This window comes from Lampetra fluviatilis, chromosome 53 (genome assembly GCF_964198595.1).
Source record: "Lampetra fluviatilis chromosome 53, kcLamFluv1.1, whole genome shotgun sequence".
Taxonomy (NCBI): domain Eukaryota; kingdom Metazoa; phylum Chordata; class Hyperoartia; order Petromyzontiformes; family Petromyzontidae; genus Lampetra; species Lampetra fluviatilis.
The window spans coordinates 9,388,835-9,411,098 of record NC_136327.1 but is presented as its reverse complement, the minus strand read 5'-3'; the positions used below and the strand labels follow the sequence as shown (position 1 = coordinate 9,411,098).

Genomic DNA, 22,264 nt, shown 5'->3' with positions numbered 1-22,264 from the left:
AAGCGTCGTGGTGACGTCACCGCCACTTAGTGGCGAATGGCGGTTGTTGTTGTACAGATCGGTAGTGTAGCGGGTAGCACGCTGCACTACAAACCCGGCGACCCAAGTTCGATTTCCGCTCACGGCCAACACCAGTGATGATTTTCTGAACCAATCATGGGCCTCCCCTAGGTCGACTCAGCCTCAAATGAGTATCTGATGTGGTGTGTAAACATCGCCACTGGGGAGACAAAGACGGTCGGGCGTGGTGCTGGCCACCCACCCCCTCGTGTACCATTCCGGCCTTCATAGGTGCTCACTAACAGCATTTGCCTCAACAGTCTGGTAAGGCTACACGGAGGATCTTTGTCTTTGTATGAATGTGTGTACGTGCATGTGCACGTGTCTGCGTGTGTATGCGTGCGTGTGTGTGCGTGCGTAAGTGCGTGTGCGTGCGTGAGCGTGTGTGTACATGTGTGAGTGCGTGTGTGAGTGCGTGTGTGAGTGCGTGTGTGAGTGCGTGTGTGAATGCGTGTGCGAGTGCGTGCGTGTATGTGTGTGAGTGCGTGCGTGTGTGTGTACCGGAGCTGGGTGCGGTGGAGGTCGTATGCGTGGGTGAGGAGCGAGGGGTGAGCGTGTGTGTACGTGTGTGTACGTGTGTGTACGTGCGTGTATGTGTGTGAGTGCGTGTGTGTGCGCGTACCGGAGCTGGGTGCGGTGGAGGTCGTGTGCGTGGGTGAGGAGCGAGGGGTGAGCGGCGGGAGGCAGCAGAGCGACTCGCGCCTCACGGTCGTCCGTGCACTCCTCGGGGTCATAGTCGCCCGTATCCGCTGCAGCGAGACAGCCACGTGAGGGTGAGTGGTGAGGTGAGTGGTGACGTGCAATGAGTGGTGAGATGAATGGTGAGGTGAGCTGAGTGGTGAGGGTGAAGTGTGTGGGGAGCTGAGTTGTGTGGTGAGGTGAGTGATGAGGTGAGTGGTGATGTGAAATGAGTGGTGAGGTGAATGATGAGGTGAGTGTGGAGCTTAGTTGTGTGGTGAGGTGAGGCCAGGTGAGTAGTGAGGTAAGGTGAGAGGTGACGTAAGGTGAATGGTGATGTGAAATGAGTGGTGAGGTAAGTGGCGTGGTGAGGTAAGTGGCGTGGTGAGTTGGGAGGTGTGATCAAATCATTAGTGAGGTGAGTGGGGAGGAGTGAGGTGAGTGGTGAGGAGTGAGGTGAGTGGTGAGGAGTGAGGTGAGTGGTGAGGAGTGAGGTGAGTGGTGAGGAGTGAGGTGAGTGGTGAGGAGTGAGCAGTGAGGTCCCTCACCTTGCAGGATGAAGGCGATGAGCCAGGCCATGTCTGCAGCTGGCGCCAGGAGGTGGCCGTGCCGCAGGTCCCGCTTGAGCTGCAGGAAGAGCAGGTACCTGCGGCACACACACACACAGCGCACACACACACAGACACACACACACAGCGCACACACACACAGTGACACACACACAGCGCACAGACACATAGCACACACACACAGCACACACAGACACACACAGCACACACAGTCACACACACACAGCGCACACACACACAGCGCACACACACACAGCGCACAGACACACAGCGCACACACACACACACAGTCACACACACACAGTGCACACACACACAGCGCATACACACAGCGCACACACACACACACAGTCACACACACACAGCGCACACACACATAGCACACACACGCAGCACACACACACAGCGCGCACACACACAGCGCACACACACACACACAGTCACACACACACAGTGCACACACACACAGCGCATACACACAGCACACACACACACACACAGTCACACTCACACAGCGCACACACACATAGCACACACACGCAGCACACACACACACAGCGCACACACATACAGTGACACACACACACAGTCACACACACACAGCGCACACACACACACAAGTGACACACACACACAGCACGCAGACACATAGCACACAAACACAGCACACACACACACAGGGCACACACACAGCGCACACATACACACAGCGCACACACACAGTCACACACACACAGTCACACACAGCGCACACACACACACACAGTCACACACACACAGCGCACACACACACAGCGCACACACACACAGCGCACACACACAGTGCACACACACACACACACAGTGCACACACACACAGCGCACACAACAACAACAACAACCGCCATTCGCCACTAAGTGGCGGTGACGTCACCACGACGCTTGTGCCAGGCCATGTGCACCTTGAGGCGGGTGCGAGGGGCTGGTAACCCCTCCACCTTCAATTAACCACCACTAAACTACGAAGTAAACAGCGCACACACACACACAGTCACACACACACAGCGCACAACACACACACAGCGCACACACACACAGCGCACACACACACAGCGCACACATACACACAGCGCACACACACACAGTCACACACACACAGTCATACACACACACACAGCGCACACACACACAGTGCACACACATAGCGCACACACACACAGCGCACACATACACACAGCGCACACACACAGTCACACACACACAGTCATAAACACACACACAGCGCACACACACACAGTGCACACACACAGTCACACACACACAGTCACACACACACAGCGCACACACACACAGCACACACACAGTCACACACACAGTGCGCACACACACACAGCACACACACACACAGTGCACACACACACACAGCGCACACACACACAGCGCACACACACAGTCACACACACACAGCGCACACACACACAGCGCACACACAAACACAGCGCGCACACAGCACACACACACACACACAGTCACACACACACAGCGCACACACACATAGCACACACACGCAGCACACACACACACAGCGCACACACACACAGTGACACACACACACAGTCACACACACACAGTCACACACACACACAGCGCACACACACACACAAGTGACACACACACACAGCACGCAGACACATAGCACACACACACACAGCACACACACACAGGGCACACACACACAGCGCACACATACACACAGCGCACACACACAGTCACACACACACAGTCACACACACACAGCGCACACACACACACACACAGTCACACACACACAGCGCACACACACACAGCGCACACACACACAGCGCACACACACAGTGCACACACACACACAGTGCACACACACACACAGTGCACACACACACAGCGCACACACACACACAGTCACACACACAGCGCACACACACACAGCACACACACACAGTCATACACACACACACACAGCGCACACACACAGTGTACACACACACACACAGTGCACACACACACACAGTGCACACACACACAGCGCACACACACACACAGTCACACACACATAGCGCACACACACACAGCACACACACACAGCGCACACACACACAGCGCACACATACACACAGCGCACACACACACAGTCACACACACACAGTCATACACACACACACACACAGCGCACACACACACAGTGCACACACACAGTCACACACACACAGTCACACACACACAGCGCACACACACACAGCACACACACAGTCACACACACAGTGCGCACACACACACAGCGCACACACACACAGTGCACACACACACACAGCGCACACACACACAGTGCACACACACACAGCGCGCACACACAGTCACACACACACAGCGCACACACACACAGCGCACACACAAACACAGCGCGCACACAGCACACACACAGTCACAAACACACGGCACACACACACACAGCGCACACACACAGCGCACACACACACAGCGCACACATACACACAGCGCACACACACACAGTCACACACACACAGTCATACACACACACACACACAGCGCACACACACACAGTGCACACACACAGTCACACACACACAGTCACACACACACAGCGCACACACACACAGCACACACACAGTCACACACACAGTGCGCACACACACACAGCGCACACACACACAGTGCACACACACACACAGCGCACACACACACAGTGCACACACACACAGCGCGCACACACAGTCACACACACACAGCGCACACACACACAGCGCACACACAAACACAGCGCGCACACAGCACACACACAGTCACAAACACACGGCACACACACACACAGCGCACACACACAGTCACACACACACAGTGCACACACACACAGCGCACACACACACAGCGCACACGCGTGGAGTGCGTGGCGTGGAACGCGTGTGTGTAGCGTGTGCAACGCGTGTCTATATAGTGTGCGCGTGTAGAGCGCGCGTGTGTGTATATAGCGTGTGTGTAACGCGTGTGTCACGTGTGTGTGTAGCGTATGTGTGTAGCGTATGTGTGTGTAACGCGTGTGTGTGTGGGGTGTGTGTGTTTAGCGCGTGTGTGTAGCGTGCGTGCGTGCAGCATGTGTGTGTGTGTAGCATGCGTGTGTAACGCGTGTGTGTGTATGGGTGTAGAGTGTGTGTAGCACGTGTGTGTAGCTTGTGTGTATGTGTAGCGTGTGTGGGTGTAGAGTGTGTTGTGTAGCACGTGTGTATGTGTGTGTATGTAGAGTGTGTGTATGTGTGTAGCACGTGTGCGTGTGTAGAGTGCGTGTGTAGCACGTATGTGTAGAGTGTACGTAGAGTGTGCGTAGAGTGTGCGTAGAGTGTGTGTGTGTAGCACGTGTGTGTATGTAGAGTGTGTGTATGTGTGTGTGTGTAGAGTGTGTGTAGGTGTGTGTATGTAGAGTGTGTGTAGAGTGTGTGTGTGTAAAGTGTGTGTATGTGTGTGTGTAGAGTAATTACCAACACGCTCTTCCGGCATCGGCGCATCCACACAACATCATGGATGCATGCCGGGTCCAAGCAAGAACATCTGCTGGACTACATAGTGACGGACCAGCGGATGCGAGCCCATGTCCTTGACACCAGGACCTACCGTGGAGCTGATCTGCCCTCTGACCATCGACTAGTCATCTGTAAGATGCGCCTGCCATTCTTCCACTCCGGTGGTGGGTGTACACCCAGGATCCCATTCCAACCAAAAGTGGCCTGGTCTAAGTTAGCTGATGAAAGTTGCAAGCGAGAATTTCATCATCGCTTGCAGCTGGGGTTGGCATCGTCCCCCACTCCACCTGATGTCGAGGGTAAATGGGCGAGGTTTAAGACTGTGACTCATGCAGCTGCAATGGCTGCTTTGGGTACGCGGTCCAGACCTCCCCGGGAACCCTGGCTGACGGAGGAGGTGTTCAGGTTAATTGAGAAAAAGCGACAGGCCCACTCTCATCACCTACAGCATCCCACGTCAGAGAATGAGGAGGTTTACCGCAGTCTTCGCTCGGAGGTTCGGAGAGCCGTGAGGCGCTGCAAGGATGGGTGGTGGTCGCGGGTTGCTGAGGAGATGGAGTCTGCCTCAGTAGCCCGCGATCACAAATCACTATTTAACTCCATCAAAAAAGTAACCTGTAGCGCCACACCTATTACCATCATTAGAGGAAAAAACGGTGATCCAATCTCCGACCCCCAGGAACAGGTTTGCAGATTTGCTGAGCATTTCTGTGAGCTCCTGGGGGAGGGAAAATCTCTCAGCCAGGAAAACATCATGGCACAAAGTGGGGATAACCCTGCTGAGGCTGCGGTGCCTCAAATATTGGAAGAGGTCACCCCCTGTGAGTGGCTGGCTGAGGTACCAGCTGTTGAGGAAGTACTGAGGGCGATCCGGAGTCTGAGACCAGGGAAGGCACCGGGCAGAGATGATCTCCCAAGCGAAATGCTGAGGGAGGGTGGCGTTTGTGCACAGACTGCCCTATATGACATCATAACAACAGTCTGGACCACTGGACGGGTTCCGCAGGACTGGAAGGATGCCCTGGTGGTCCCCCTCTTTAAGAAGGGGGACCGTACCGACTGTAACAACTACAGGGGCATCTCACTCCTCAGTGTGCCGGGTAAGGTCCTGGCAAGGATTATTCAACATCGCCTTGCTAGGCATGCTGAGGAGAGGCTTGCAGAGCCCCAATGCGGTTTCAGGAAAGGGCGGTCCTGCACAGATGCCATATTTTCTGTCCGTTTGCTACAGCAGAGGTGTAGGGAATTCCAAAAAGACCTACATCTCTGCTTTATTGACCTGGTCAAGGCCTATGATACCATCAGTAGGACTGGGCTCTGGGTTGTTCTTCGTGCTTTCGGAGTCCCTGACCCTATGCTCACGATCATTAAGGACCTTCATGATGGTGAGCGGGCCCGGGTAAAACTACGTGGCCGGGAGTCGGAGCCTTTCCCTGTACACCTTGGGGTGCGACAGGGATGTCCTCTGGCTCCCACATTATTTAACATCTATTTCGACTGCGTAGTTCGTGAAGCCTTCAATAGCTGTACCGGGGGAATTACCATTTGGTACAGATATAATGGGAGGCTGATCGACGCCCGGGTGCGATCAAGGGATGGCTCCCTATTGGTCAACCACGTTATGTATGCCGATGATTTGGTAATAGCTGCTCATTCAGAAGAGGAGTTGGAGACGCTGCTGCTGAGACTGGAGTGTGCCACTAAGAGGTGGGGCCTTACCATCAGCCCCACCAAAACTAAGCACCTGCCTGGGTATTTTGTACCATCGGGCACTCCACCCCCACAACTCCCAATCGGTGATGGGGCAGTAGTGGAGAGAGTGGAGAGTTTCCCATACCTGGGCAGTGTGCTCATGACCGGCTCCAGTTTATCAGCAGAGGTCTCACTCCGAATCAGTCGAGCGGCAATATCTTTTCATCGGTTGCGTAACGCTGTGTGGAAGCTACCTGGTCTGTCGCCCCGCACGAAGCTTCAGGTCTTCTCGGCCACGGTCATTCCCTCCCTTCTCTACGCTTGCGAAACGTGGACCCCCCTAGTGGAGCATCTTCGCCGGTTGGAAACATTTAGGCTGGCCTGCCTACGATCCATCCTGGGTTTAACCAGGCTGGATTGTGTGAGGAGCTCACAAGTCCTTGAAAGATCTGGGCAAAGTCCCATCAGTGAGCTCCTCCGGCAGGCAAGGCTGCGTTGGCTGGGTCATGTAGCCCGCATGCCCAGCCACCGCATGCCTAAACAGCTTTTGTTCGGCCGGATCCAGGGGGCTAAACGGGCGCGGCACGGGCTACAGAAGAGATGGAGTGATGTGGTACAGGAGGACGTGGAGCTGAGTGGACTTGCCTATGACTGGTACCAGCGGTGTCAAGATCGGCCTCAGTGGAGGAGGCTCGTGAAGGACGCTACTGGGCAGTTGGAGGCAGTCGCCCTCCAACAACAACGGAGGGCGGAGGAGCGACGCTCACAACAACGAGCGGAGCGCCAGGTGGCTAAAGCACAGCAAGTCGGCACAGTAGGGGGCACAGGTGGTGCATCAGCCAGTCATCTCGGTCAGTCGACCCGTGGCACCTGGGTCTGCCCCGTGACCTGCCAGCGGGCGTTCGACACTTCACGTGGCCTCAGGGTGCACATGGCCTGGCACAAGCGTCGTGGTGACGTCACCGCCACTTAGTGGCGAATGGCGGTTGTTGAGTGTGTAGAGTGTGTGTGTAGTGTGTGTGTGTATGTGTGTGTATGTGTGTGTGTGTAGAGTGTGTGTGTAGAGTGTGTGTATGTGTGTGTGTATGTGTGTATGAAGAGTGTGTGTATGTAGAGTGTGTGTATGTGTGTGTAGAGTGTGTGTATGTGTGTGTAAAGTGTGTGCGTAGAGTGTGTGTAGAGTGTGTGTATGTGTGTGTAAAGTGTGTGTGTAGAGTGTATGTGTAGAGTGTGTGTAGAGTGTGTGTATGTGTGTATGTAGAGTGTGTGTATGTGTGTATGTAGAGTGTGTGTATGTGTGTGTAGAGTGTGTATAGAGTGTGTGTATGTAGTGTGTGTATGTGTGTAGAGTGTGTGTATGTGTGTGTGTGTAGAGTGTGTGTATGTGTGTATATAGAGTGTGTGTATGTGTGTGTAGAGTGTGTATGTAGTGTGTGTGTATGTGTGTAGAGTGTGTGTATGTGTGTGTATGTAGTGTGTGTGTGTAGAGTGTGTGTATGTGTGTATGTGCACCGTGTAACTTATCCGTGTAATCGGAGCGGCGCCGCTGCGTGGATCTGGGGTCACCGATCTCACACAGCAGCTGCTGCTGTAGCTTCTGTGCGGCTGTCGTCGTGTAGTGACTGAGTGGTGACTGAGTGGTGACTGAGTGGTGACTGATTGGTGACTGAGTGGTGACTGCGTTGTGGCCACACCTGGAGATCTCTTCGCGAAGGGCGAGTGCATCGGCAGGGTAGAACCGCACACGAAAACTCAGCACGTATGGCGGGCTGCCTGCAGGCGGCACACCCCACACGTCACACCCCACACGTCACACCCCCACACGTCACACCCCACACGTCACACCCCACACGTCACACCCCACACGTCACACCCCCCACGTCAAACCCCACACGTCATACCCCACACGTCACACCCCACACGTCACACCCCCACACGTCACACCCCACACGTCACACCCCACACCCCACACGTCACACCCCACACGTCACACCCCACACGTCACACCCCACACGTCACACCCCACACGTCACACCGCCACACGTCACACCCCCACACGTCACACCCCACACGTCACACCCCACACGTCACACCCCACACGTCACACCCCCACACGTCACACGTCACACCGCCACACGTCACACCCCCACACGTCACACCCCACACGTCACACCCCACACGTCACACCCCACACGTCACACCCCCACACGTCACACCCCACACGTCACACCCCACACGTCACACCCCACACGTCACACCCCACACGTCACACCCCACACGTCACACGTCACACCGCCACACGTCACACCGCCACACGTCACACCCCCACACGTCACACCCCACACGTCACACCCCCACACGTCACACCCCACACGTCACACCCCACACGTCACACCCCACACGTCACACGTCTCACCCACACGTCACACCCCACACGTCACACCCCACACGTCACACCCCACACGTCACACCCCACACGTCACACCCCACACGTCTCACCCACACGTCACACCCCACACGTCACACCCCACACGTCACACCCCACACGTCACACCACACACGTCACACCCCACACATCACACGTCACACCCCCACACCACATGTCACACCGCCACACATCACACCGCCAGACTTCCCCCACCACAAAGATCCCCCGTGTAGCCTTAGCAGATTTCACAGACTTTTGGGGCAGTGCAGGACCGGTTCAATTGATCGCGAGTGGGTATCGAACTCGCTCTCTGCCGATTCCTAGCAAAAGTGCACTAACCACTGCACCACCACTCCCCATTATACCATACGAGCACCACATACCACACCACTGGGAGCTGCTGTGCCACCACCATCACCAAGACCGCACTTCAGGCAACTGCTGCACCCGCTCATTGGCCCCACGATCAACAATTTACTTATTTATCCAGGATAGCCACAGTGGACTATTTTTCAGGAGCGTCCTGCCGCACTGGGTTTTTATTTTAAGATGTTCTTTAGCCAAATAATGATGACCCACGTTTATTATTCACGTGGGAGAAAACCGAAGCACCCGGAAAAAAACCCCATGCATTACACATGGGGGCAACGCTCTATCCCCGTACAGATGAAAACAGATGGAGGTTAGTCCACACTTTGCTGTACCGCCTTCTCCTGGCGAGCCAGGGTACGGCTCCTTCCTCGACGGCCACGGGAACATCCGTGTGTGATCCACCAACCCACGCTGCTGCCTGGACGGCGCTGGGTTACAGGGAGCCATGTGAGGAGTGGCGGCCGCCACCACTGCCACCACCGCCATCACCGCCAACCACCACCACTGCTCGGATTGCTCAGCGAGTCACGCACTGGACGGGGGTCGTGTAACGAAGCCCACTCACATTTCAGCTGCTTCACCAGTGGCCTGGAGACGTCCACCCAATGCTGCGCACGGCACACGAAACAGGGGCGGCCAGCAGCAGTGAGGGCAGCAGCAGCAGTGGGGGCAGCAGCAGTGGGGGCAGCAGCAGCAGTGGGAGCAGCAGTGGGGGCAGCAGCAGCAGTGAGGGCAGCAGCAGCAGTGGGAGCAGCAGCAGTGTGGGCAGCAGCAGCAGTGGGGGCAGCAGCAGCAGTGGGAGCAGCAGCAGCAGTAGAAGTGAAGGCAGCAGCAGCAGTGAGGGCAGCAGCAGCTGCAGCGGGGGCAGCAGCAACAGTGGGGGCAGCAGTGGGGGCAGCAGCAGCAATGGGGGTAGAAGTGAAGGCAGCAGCAGCAGTGGTCAATGGTGGCACGGGGGGGGTGATGGGTGAAACAGTGGTGAGTGGTGGGGCGGGGGGGGGTGATGGGTGAAACAGTGGTGAGTGGTGGGGTGGGGGAGGTGATGGGTGAGACAGTGGTGAGTGGTGGGGCGGGGGAGGTGATGGGTGAAACAGTGGTGAGTGGTGGCGCGGGGGAGGTGATGGGTGAAACAGTGGTGAGTGGTGGGGCGGGGGGGGTGATGGGTGAAACAGTGGTGAGTGGTGGGGTGGGGGAGGTGATGGGTGAGACAGTGGTGAGTGGTGGGGTGGGGGAGGTGATGGGTGAGACAGTGGTGAGTGGTGGCGCGGGGGAGGTGATGGGTGAAACAGTGGTGAGTGGTGGGGCGGGGGGGGGTGATGGGTGAAACAGTGGTGAGTGGTGGGGTGGGGGAGGTGGTGGGTGAAACAGTGGTGAGTGGTGGGGTGGGGGAGGTGATGGGTGAGACAGTGGTGAGTGGTGGGGTGGGGGAGGTGATGGGTGAGACAGTGGTGAGTGGTGGCACGGGGGGGGGGGGTGATGGGTGAAACAGTGGTGAGTGGTGGGGCGGGGGAGGTGATGGGTGAGACAGTGGTGAGTGGTGGGGCGGGGGAGGTGATGGGTGAGACAGTGGTGAGTGGTGGCACGGGGGGGGTGATGGGTGAAACAGTGGTGAGTGGTGGGGTGGGGGAGGTGATGGGTGAGACAGTGGTGAGTGGTGGCACGGGGGGGGGTGATGGGTGAAACAGTGGTGAGTGGTGGGGTGGGGGAGGTGATGGGTGAGACAGTGGTGAGTGGTGGGGCGGGGGGGTGATGGGTGAAACAGTGGTGAGTGGTGGGGTGGGGGAGGTGATGGGTGAGACAGTGGTGAGTGGTGGGGTGGGGGAGGTGATGGGTGAGACAGTGGTGAGTGGTGGGGCGGGGGAGGTGATGGGCGAAACAGTGGTGAGTGGTGGGGTGGGGGAGGTGATGGGTGAGACAGTGGTGAGTGGTGGCGCGGGGGAGGTGATGAGCGAAACAGTGGTGAGTGGTGGGGTGGGGGAGGTGATGGGTGAGACAGTGGTGAGTGGTGGGGTGGGGGAGGTGATGGGTGAAACAGTGGTGAGTGGTGGGGGAGGTGATGGGTGAAACAGTGGTGAGTGGTGGCGCGGGGGGGGGTGATGGGTGAGACAGTGGTGAGTGGTGGCGCGAGGGGGGGTGATGGGTGAAACAGTGGTGAGTGGTGGGCACGATGGGACATGACACGACGGTTGGTGGTGTGGAGGTGAGACGCACGGTGGTGAGGGGCACAGTGGTGAGTGACTCGGTGGTGGCTGTCACGGTGGTGAGTTGTGGTTGACGGCGTGTGGGTGGCACAGGGGTGATGGGTGGCATGGGGGCGAGTGGTAGTGGTCGGTGTCAGAATGGAGAGTGGGACGGTGGTGAGTGGCTCGGTGGTGAGTGGGGGGACGGTGGTGAGTGGGGGGACGGTGGTGAGTGGGGGGACGGTGGTGAGTGGGGGGACGTGGTGAGTGGGGGGACGGTGGTGAGTGGGGGGACGGTGGTGAGTGGGGGGACGGTGGTGAGTGGGGGGACGGTGGTGAGTGGGGGGACGGTGGTGAGTGGGGGGACGTGGTGAGTGGGGGGATGGTGGTGAGTGGGGGGACGGTGGTGAGTGGGGGGACGTGGTGAGTGGGGGGACGGTGGTGAGTGGGGGGACGGTGGTGAGTGGGGGGACGGTGGTGAGTGGGGGGACGGTGGTGAGTGGGGGGACGTGGTGAGTGGGGGGACGGTGGTGAGTGGGGGGACGGTGGTGAGTGGGGGGACGTGGTGAGTGGGGGGACGGTGGTGAGTGGGGGGACGGTGGTGAGTGGGGGGACGGTGGTGAGTGGGACGATGGTGAGTGGGATGGTGGTGAGTGGGGGGACGGTGGTGAGTGGGGGGATGGTGGTGAGTGGGACGGTGGTGAGTGGGGGGACGGTGGTGAGTGGGGGGACGGTGGTGAGTGGGACGGTGGTGAGTGGCTTGGTGGTGAGTGGAGGGACGGTGGTGAGTGGGGGGACGGTGGTGAGTGGGACGGTGGTGAGTGGGGGGACGGTGGTGAGTGGGGGGACGGTGGTGAGTGGGGGGACGGTGGTGAGTGGGGGGACGGTGGTGAGTGGGGGGACGGTGGTGAGTGGGGGGACGTGGTGAGTGGGGGGACGGTGGTGAGTGGGGGGACGGTGGTGAATGGGGGGACGGTGGTGAGTGGGACGGTGGTGAGTGGGACGGTGGTGAGTGGGACGGTGGTGAGTGGGGGGACGGTGGTGAGTGGGGGGTTGGTGGTGAGTGGGACGGTAGTGAGTGGGACGGTGGTGAGTGGGGGGACGGTGGTGAGTGGAGGGACGGTGGTGAGTGGAGGGACGGTGGTGAGTGGAGAGACGGTGGTGAGTGGGACGGTGGTGAGTGGGACAGTGGTGAGTGGGGGTACGGTGGTGAGTGGGACGGTGGTGAGTGGGACGGTGGTGAGTGGAGGGACGGTGGTGAGTGGGGCTACGGTGGTGAGTGGGACGGTGGTGAGTGGGGGGACGGTGGTGATTGGGACAGTGGTGAGTGGCTTGGTGGTGAGTGCTCCTCACTGTCTGCCCGTCGGTGTCGCGGTAGTGCAGGCAGAAGTAGTCCCTCTCGAGCAGGTCCAGGTGGTTACACACGTGGTCCAGCACTCGCTGGCCCTTGGTGTCCTTCTACGGGCCCGGGGACACGGCAACACGCAGACACACACACACGGCAACACACAGACACATACCGCACACACACACGCCACACACACACACGCCACACACACACACACGCCACACACACGCCACACACACACACGGCAACAGGCAGACACACGCCGCACACACATACACACAGCAGAAACACACACACACGGGGACATGCAGATACAGACACACAGGTTAACACACTGACACGTGCAGCACACACACAGGTTAACACACTGACACGTGCAGCACACGCACAGGTTACCACACTGACACGTGCAGCACACACACACACACGTTCACACAAAGACAAGAGAGACAAAAGGAGGACAGTGGTGGTGGTGGTAACAATGATTAGGAGGGTGATGGTGATGATGGTGCTGCCAGTGATTAGGAAGGTGATGGTGATGATGGTGGTGACAGTGATTAGGAGGGTGATGGTGATGATGGTGCTGACAGTGATTAGGAGGGTGATGGTGATGATGGTGGTGACAGTGATTAGGAGGGTGATGGTGATGATGGTGCTGACAGTGATTAGGAGTGTGATGGTGATGATGGTGCTGCCAGTGATTAGGAAGGTGATGGTGATGATGGTGGTGACAGTGATTAGGAGGGTGATGGTGATGATGGTGGTGACAGTGATTAGGAGGGTGATGGTGGCGATGGTGCTGACAGTGATTAGGAGGGTGATGGTGATGATGGTGGTGACAGTGATTAGGAGTGTGATGGTGATGATGGTGCTGCCAGTGATTAGGAAGGTGATGGTGATGATGGTGGTGACAGTGATTAGGAGGGTGATGGTGATGATGGTGCTGACAGTGATTAGGAGGGTGATGGTGATGATGGTGCTGACAGTGATTAGGAGGGTGATGGTGATGATGGTGGTGACAGTGATTAGGAGGGTGATGGTGATGATGGTGCTGACAGTGATTAGGAGTGTGATGGTGATGATGGTGCTGACAGTGATTAGGAAGGTGATGGTGATGATGGTGGTGACAGTGATTAGGAGGGTGATGGTGACGATGGTGCTGACAGTGATTAGGAGGGTGATGGTGATGATGGTGGTGACAGTGATTAGGAGGGTGATGGTGACGATGGTGGTGACAGTGATTAGGAGGGTGATGGTGATGATGGTGGTGACAGTGATTAGGAGGGTGATGGTGATGATGGTGGTGACAGTGATTAGGAGGGTGATGGTGATGATGGTGGTGACAGTGATTAGGAGGGTGATGGTGACGATGGTGGTGACAGTGATTAGCAGGGTGATGGTGACGATGGTGCTGACAGTGATTAGGAGGGTGATGGTGATGATGGTGGTGACAGTGATTAGGAGGGTGATGGTGACGATGGTGGTGACAGTGATTAGCAGGGTGATGGTGACGATGGTGCTGACAGTGATTAGGAGGGTGATGGTGATGATGGTGGTGACAGTGATTAGGAGGGTGATGGTGATGATGGTGGTGACAGTGATTAGCAGGGTGATGGTGACGATGGTGCTGACAGTGATTAGGAGGGTGATGGTGACGATGGTGGTGACAGTGATTAGGAGGGTGATGGTGACGATGGTGCTGACAGTGATTAGCAGGGTGATGGTGACGATGGTGCTGACAGTGATTAGGAGGGTGATGGTGACGATGGTGCTGACAGTGATTAGGAGGGTGATGGTGACGATGGTGCTGACAGTGATTAGGAGGGTGATGGTGATGATGGTGCTGACAGTGATTAGGAGTGTGATGGTGATGATGGTGCTGACAGTGATTAGGAAGGTGATGGTGATGATGGTGGTGACAGTGATTAGGAGGGTGATGGTGACGATGGTGCTGACAGTGATTAGGAGGGTGATGGTGATGATGGTGGTGACAGTGATTAGGAGGGTGATGGTGACGATGGTGGTGACAGTGATTAGCAGGGTGATGGTGACGATGGTGCTGACAGTGATTAGGAGGGTGATGGTGATGATGGTGGTGACAGTGATTAGGAGGGTGATGGTGATGATGGTGGTGACAGTGATTAGGAGGGTGATGGTGATGATGGTGGTGACAGTGATTAGGAGGGTGATGGTGACGATGGTGGTGACAGTGATTAGCAGGGTGATGGTGACGATGGTGCTGACAGTGATTAGGAGGGTGATGGTGATGATGGTGGTGACAGTGATTAGGAGGGTGATGGTGATGATGGTGGTGACAGTGATTAGGAGGGTGACGGTGACGATGGTGGTGACAGTGATTAGGAGGGTGATGGTGACGATGGTGGTGACAGTGATTAGGAGGGTGATGGTGATGATGGTGCTGACAGTGATTAGGAGGGTGATGGTGATGATGGTGGTGACAGTGATTAGCAGGGTGATGGTGACGATGGTGCTGACAGTGATTAGGAGGGTGATGGTGATGATGGTGGTGACAGTGATTAGGAGGGTGATGGTGATGATGGTGGTGACAGTGATTAGAAGGGTGATGGTGACGATGGTGCTGACAGTGATTAGGAGGGTGATGGTGACGATGGTGGTGACAGTGATTAGGAGGGTGATGGTGATGATGGTGCTGACAGTGATTAGGAGGGTGATGGCGACGATGGTGCTGACAGTGATTAGGAGGGTGATGGTGATGATGGTGCTGACAGTGATTAGGAGGGTGATGGTGATGATGGTGGTGACAGTGATTAGGAGGGTGATGGTGACGATGGTGCTGACAGTGATTAGGAGGGTGATGGTGACGATGGAGGTGACAGTGATTAGGAGGGTGATGGTGATGATGGTGCTGACAGTGATTAGGAGGGTGATGGTGATGATGGTGGTGACAGTGATTAGGAGGGTGATGGTGATGATGGTGCTGACAGTGATTAGGAGGGTGATGGTGATGATGGTGCTGACAGTGATTAGGAGGGTGATGGTGATAATGGTGCTGACAGTGATTAGGAGGGTGATGGTGACAATGGTGCTGACAGTGATTAGGAGGGTGATGGTGATGATGGTGGTGACAGTGATTAGGAGGGTGATGGTGACGATGGTGCTGACAGTGATTAGGAGTGTGATGGTGATGATGGTGCTGACAGTGATTAGGAAGGTGATGGTGATGATGGTGCTGACAGTGATTAGGAGTGTGATGGTGATGATGGTGCTGACAGTGATTAGGAGGGTGATGGTGATGATGGTGGTGACAGTGATTAGGAGTGTGATGGTGATGATGGTGCTGACAGTGATTAGGAGGGTGATGGTGATGATGGTGGTGACGGTGATTAGGAGGGTGATGGTGATGATGGTGCTGACAGTGATTAGGAGGGTGATGGTGACGATGGTGCTGACAGTGATTAGGAGGGTGATGGTGACGATGGTGGTGACAGTGATTAGGAGGGTGATGGTGATGATGGTGCTGACAGTGATTAGGAGTGTGATGGTGATGATGGTGCTGACAGTGATTAGGAAGGTGATGGTGATGATGGTGGTGACAGTGATTAGGAGGGTGATGGTGATGCTGGTGCTGACAGTGATTAGGAGGGTGATGGTGACGATGGTGCTGACAGTGATTAGGAACGTGACAGTGATGATAGTGGTGACAGTGATTAGGAGGGTGATGGTGACAATGGTGGTGACAGTGATTAGGAACGTGACGGTGATGATAGTGGTGACAGTGATTAGGAGGGTGATGGTGACGATGGTGCTGACAGTGATTAGGAACGTGACGGTGATGATAGTGGTGACAGTGATTAGGAGGGTGATGGTGATGATGGTGGTGACAGTGATTAGGAACGTGACGGTGATGATAGTGGTGACAGTGATTAGGAGGGTGATGGTGACGATGGTGCTGACAGTGATTAGGAACGTGACGGTGATGATAGTGGTGACAGTGATTAGGAGGGTGATGGTAACGATGGTGGTGACAGTGATTAGGAGGGTGATGGTGACGATGGTGGTGACAGTGATTAGGAGGGTGATGGTGATGATGGTGGTGATAGTGATTAGGAGAGTGATGGTGATGATGGTGGTGACAGTGATTAGGAGGGTGATGGTGATGATGGTGCTGACAGTGATTAGGAGGGTGATGGTGACGATGGTGCTGACAGTGATTAGGAACGTGACGGTGATGATAGTGGTGACAGTGATTAGGAGGGTGATGGTGATGATGGTGGTGACAGTGATTAGGAGGGTGATGGTGACGATGGTGGTGACAGTGATTAGGAGGGTGATGGTGACGATGGTGGTGACAGTGATTAGGAGGGTGATGGTGATGATGGTGGTGATAGTGATTAGGAGAGTGATGGTGATGATGGTGGTGACAGTGATTAGGAGGGTGATGGTGATGATGGTGATGACAGTGATTAGGAGGGTGATGGTGACGATGGTGCTGACAGTGATTAGGAACGTGACGGTGATGATAGTGGTGACAGTGATTAGGAGGGTGATGGTGATGATGGTGGTGACAGTGATTAGGAGGGTGATGGTGATGATGGTGGTGACAGTGATTAGGAGGGTGATGGTGATGATGGTGGTGACAGTGATTAGGAGGGTGATGGTGACGATGGTGCTGACAGTGATTAGGAACGTGACGGTGATGATGGTGGTGACAGTGATTAGGAGGGTGATGGTGATGATGGTGGTGACAGTGATTAGGAGGGTGATGGTGACGATGGTGCTGACAGTGATTAGGAACGTGACGGTGATGATAGTGGTGACAGTGATTAGGAGGGTGATAGTGATGATGGTGGTGACAGTGATTAGGAGGGTGATGGTGACGATGGTGGTGACAGTGATTAGGAGGGTGATGGTGACGATGGTGGTGACAGTGATTAGGAGGGTGATGGTGATGATGGTGGTGATAGTGATTAGGAGAGTGATGGTGATGATGGTGGTGACAGTGATTAGGAGGGTGATGGTGATGATGGTGATGACAGTGATTAGGAGGGTGATGGTGACGATGGTGCTGACAGTGATTAGGAACGTGACGGTGATGATAGTGGTGACAGTGATTAGGAGGGTGATGGTGATGATGGTGGTGACAGTGATTAGGAGGGTGATGGTGATGATGGTGGTGACAGTGATTAGGAGGGTGATGGTGATGATGGTGGTGACAGTGATTAGGAGGGTGATGGTGACGATGGTGCTGACAGTGATTAGGAACGTGACGGTGATGATGGTGGTGACAGTGATTAGGAGGGTGATGGTGACGATGGTGGTGACAGTGATTAGGAGGGTGATGGTGATGATGGTGGTGACAGTGATTAGGAGGGTGATGGTGATGATGGTGGTGACAGTGATTAGGAGGGTGATGGTGACGATGGTGGTGACAGTGATTAGGAGGGTGATGGTGATGATGGTGGTGACAGTGATTAGGAGGGTGATGGTGATGATGGTGGTGACAGTGATTAGGAGGGTGATGGTGACGATGGTGCTGACAGTGATTAGGAGGGTGATGGTGACGATGGTGGTGACAGTGATTAGGAGGGTGATGGTGATGATGGTGCTGACAGTGATTAGGAGGGTGACGGTGATGATGGTGCTGACAATGATTAGGAGGGTGATGGTGACGATGGTGGCGACAGTGATTAGGAGGGTGATGGTGACGATGGTGGTGACAGTTATTAGGAGTGTGATGGTGATGATGGTGGTGACAGTGATTAGGAGGGTGATGGTGACGATGGTGGTGACAGTGATTAGGAGGGTGATGGTGATGATGGTGGTGACAGTGATTAGGAGGGTGATGGTGACGATGGTGGTGACAGTGATTAGGAGGGTGATGGTGACGATGGTGGTGACAGTGATTAGGGTTGTGATGGTGATGATGGTGGTGACAGTGATTAGGAGGGTGATGGTGACGATGGTGGTGACAGTGATTAGGAGGGTGATGGTGATGATGGTGGTGACAGTGATTAGGAGGGTGATGGTGACGATGGTGCTGACAGTGATTAGGAGGGTGATGGTGACGATGGTGGTGACAGCGATTAGGAGGGTGATGGTGATGATGGTGCTGACAGTGATTAGGAGGGTGATGGTGACGATGGTGCTGACAGTGATTAGGAGCAGCAGGAGGGGACAGGTTTCCTCCGAGTCAGCAAAGGGAGCAGCAGCAGCAGGAGGAGGCACCGCCGTCACGGCGCTAACTTTAGCGGCCACTGCCCGGCTAAAGTTAGCGCCGTGCGGTGGCCACAGCCCCGGCCACAGGACTCAGGGGTCCCGGCGCCGGCTGGACCGTGGCCCTGAATGAGTGGCCGGGCCTCTCCCACGCAACGATGGCTAGGAGAAGTTGACTACCTCTCCTGGTATACAGGCGGTCGTGTGTTGGTTCCCGACCCTGACGCCTCTCTTTCCCTGTGGTCACGTAGATTTTCCCCCGGGACATTCCGGTTTTTCCCTCCACACTGGGAAACATGCATTTTGAGTAATTGTGTGCAATTAATTAACGCTTGATAATCCACTTCGTCGAGCAATAATTTGTGATACCCAGATCACTTCTACATAGCTCACTGGGCCTACCTTGTGATTTTAATTTCTCAACGACTGAGTGGTGGGCAACGAGGCCACGCGTAATTACTGAATTGGCCAACTTGTGTTTTTGTCGTGTAACCCTCCACCACCTGGTGCGAGCAGTGCCACATTATCCTAGCAGCAAAAGTAGCTACAAATGCTACAGGCCTCGCACTTTCAAGGGCCCCGTGCGAAATGTTTTGAAGCTATGAATTCCGGTTCAGTGATTCTGCACTTGCTCTATTACTATAGTACTGTAGTGGAGTAACGCGCGCGAGGTTTGCAAACGGTGTGCACGCATGTGTGAGTTGCAGAGAGTGAAGTCACGTCAGGTGCGGAGAGAGACAGCAACGAGAGGTGACCAATTAAGATGCATCGCGGTGATTGGCTGGCTGCAAATGCAGACACGGTGTAGGCGTCTCAGAGTCTGGAGATTGAGGCGATACCGGCGGCGTGAGGGGAGGTCACCAGCTTAATTAATGAGTTAATGAGTGAGGCGATATAAGGTGATGTGTGGAGACATGCGTGGGAGTTGTGAGTTGGGTTGGTTGGAGTGAAGACAAGTCCGGGCCCCGCTCAGCACACCGGGTCCTGTCCTCCAGCGGGGATGCCTGGTCCCCCGCTGGAGGGCGAGGATGGAGGAGCGAGGGTAGACAGGCTAGCAGTAGAGAAGCTAGCAGAGTGTGTAGTGAGAGGCTAGCAGTAGAGAAGCTAGCAGAGTGTATAGTGAGAGGCTAGCAGTAGAGAAGCTAGCAGAGTGTATAGCGAGAGGCTAGCAGTAGAGAAGCTAGCAGAGTGTATAGTGAGAGGCTAGCAGTAGAGAAGCTAGCAGAGTGTGTAGTGAGAGGCTAGCAGTAGAGAAGATAGCAGAGTGTATAGCGAGAGGCTAGCAGTAGAAAAGCTAGCAGAGTGTATAGCGAGAGGCTAGCAGTAGAGAAGATAGCAGAGTGTATAGCGAGAGGCTAGCAGTAGAGAAGATAGCAGAGTGTATAGTGAGAAGCTAGCAGTAGAGAAGCTAGCAGAGTGTATAGTGAGAAGCTAGCAGTAGAGAAGCTAGCAGAGTGTATAGTGAGAGGCAGTGGAGACGCTAGCAGAGTGTATAGTGAGAGGCTAGCAGTGGAGAAGTTAGCAGAGTGTATAGTGAGAGGCAGTGGAGAAGCTAGCAGACTGTATAGTGAGAGGCTAGCAGTGGAGAAGCTAGCAGAGTGTATAGTGAGAGGCTAGCAGTGGAGAAGCTAGCAGAGTGTATAGTGAGAGGCTAGCAGTAGAGAAGCTAGCAGAGTGTATAGTGAGAGGCTAGCAGTGGAGAAGCTAGCAGAGTGTATAGTGAGAGGCTAGCAGTAGAGAAGCTATCAGAGTGTATAGTGAGAGGCTAGCAGTAGAGAAGCTAGCAGAGTGTATAGTGAGAGGCTAGCAGTGGAGAAGCTAGCAGAGTGTATAGTGAGAGGCTAGCAGTAGAGAAGCTATCAGAGTGTATAGTGAGAGGCTAGCAGTAGAGAAGCTAGCAGAGTGTATAGTGAGAGGCTAGCAGTGGAGAAGCTAGCAGAGTGTATAGTGAGAGGCTAGCAGTAGAGAAGCTATCAGAGTGTATAGTGAGAGGCTAGCAGTAGAGAAGCTAGCAGTGTATAGTGAGAGGCTAGCAGTGGAGAAGCTAGCAGAGTGTATAGTGAGAGGCTAGCAGTAGAGAAGCTAGCAGAGTGTATAGTGAGAGGCTAGCAGTAGAGAAGCTATCAGAGTGTATAGTGAGAGGCTAGCAGTGGAAAAGCTAGCAGAGTGTATAGTGAGAGGCTAGCAGTGGAGAAGCTAGCAGAGTGTATAGTGAGAGGCTAGCAGTGGAGAAGCTAGCAGAGCGTATAGTGAGAGGCTAGCAGTAGAGAAGCTAGCAGAGTGTATAGTGAGAGGCAGTGGAGAAGCTAGAAGAGGGCATAGTGAGAGGCTAGCAGTAGAGAAGCTAGCAGAGTATATAGTGAGAAGCTAGCAGTAGAGAAGCTAGCAGAGTATATAGTGAGAGGCAGTAGATAAGCTAGCAGAGTGTATAGTGAGAGGCTAGCAGTAGAGAAGCTAGCAGAGTGTATAGTGAGAAGCTAGCAGTAGAGAAGCTAGCAGAGTGTATAGTGAGAGGCAGTAGATAAGCTAGCAGAGTGTATAGTGAGAGGCTAGCAGTAGAGAAGCTAGCAGAGTGTATAGTGAGAAGCTAGCAGTAGAGAAGCTAGCAGAGTGTACAGTGAGAGGCAGTAGATAAGCTAGCAGAGTGTATAGTGAGAGGCTAGCAGTAGAGAAGCTAGCAGAGTGTATAGTGAGAGGCTAGCAGTAGAGAAGCTAGCAGAGTGTATAGTGAGAGGCTAGCAGTAGAGAAGCTAGCAGAGTGTATAGTAAGAGGCTAGCAGTAGAGAAGCTAGCAGTGTGTATAGTGAGAAGCTAGCAGTGGAGAAGCTAGCAGAGTGTATAGTGAGAGGCTAGCAGTGGAGAAGCTAGCAGAGTGTATAGTGAGAGGCAGTGGAGAAGCTAGCAGAGTGTATAGTGAGAGGCTAGCAGTAGAGAAGCTAGCAGAGTGTATAGTGAGAGGCTAGCAGTGGAGAAGCTAGCAGAGTGTATAGTGAGAGGCTAGCAGTAAAGAAGCTAGCAGAGTGTATAGTGAGAGGCTAGCAGTAGAGAAGCTAGCAGAGTGTATAGTGAGAGGCTAGCAGTGGAGAAGCTAGCAGAGTGTATAGCGAGAGGCTAGCAGTAGAGAAGCTAGCAGAGTGTATAGTGAGAAGCTAGCAGTAGAGAAGCTAGCAGAGTGTATAGCGAGAGGCTAG

General features: G+C 54.9%; 1 protein-coding gene across 1 annotated transcript in view; it reads right to left on the bottom strand.

Annotated features, from left to right (window-relative positions):
* LOC144949372 (FERM domain-containing protein 5-like) overlaps window positions 1-22,264 on the bottom strand; it is a 62,890-nt gene that overhangs the window by 16,694 nt on the left and 23,932 nt on the right. Inside the window, exons 2-6 of the mRNA XM_078879374.1 lie at window positions 12,884-12,988; window positions 9,916-9,958; window positions 8,245-8,323; window positions 1,287-1,384; window positions 683-809 (exon numbers count right to left, since the gene is read on the bottom strand). Coding sequence (XP_078735500.1) covers window positions 683-809; window positions 1,287-1,384; window positions 8,245-8,323; window positions 9,916-9,958; window positions 12,884-12,988 — 452 coding nt within the window. The remainder of the gene's footprint in view (window positions 1-682; window positions 810-1,286; window positions 1,385-8,244; window positions 8,324-9,915; window positions 9,959-12,883; window positions 12,989-22,264) is intronic.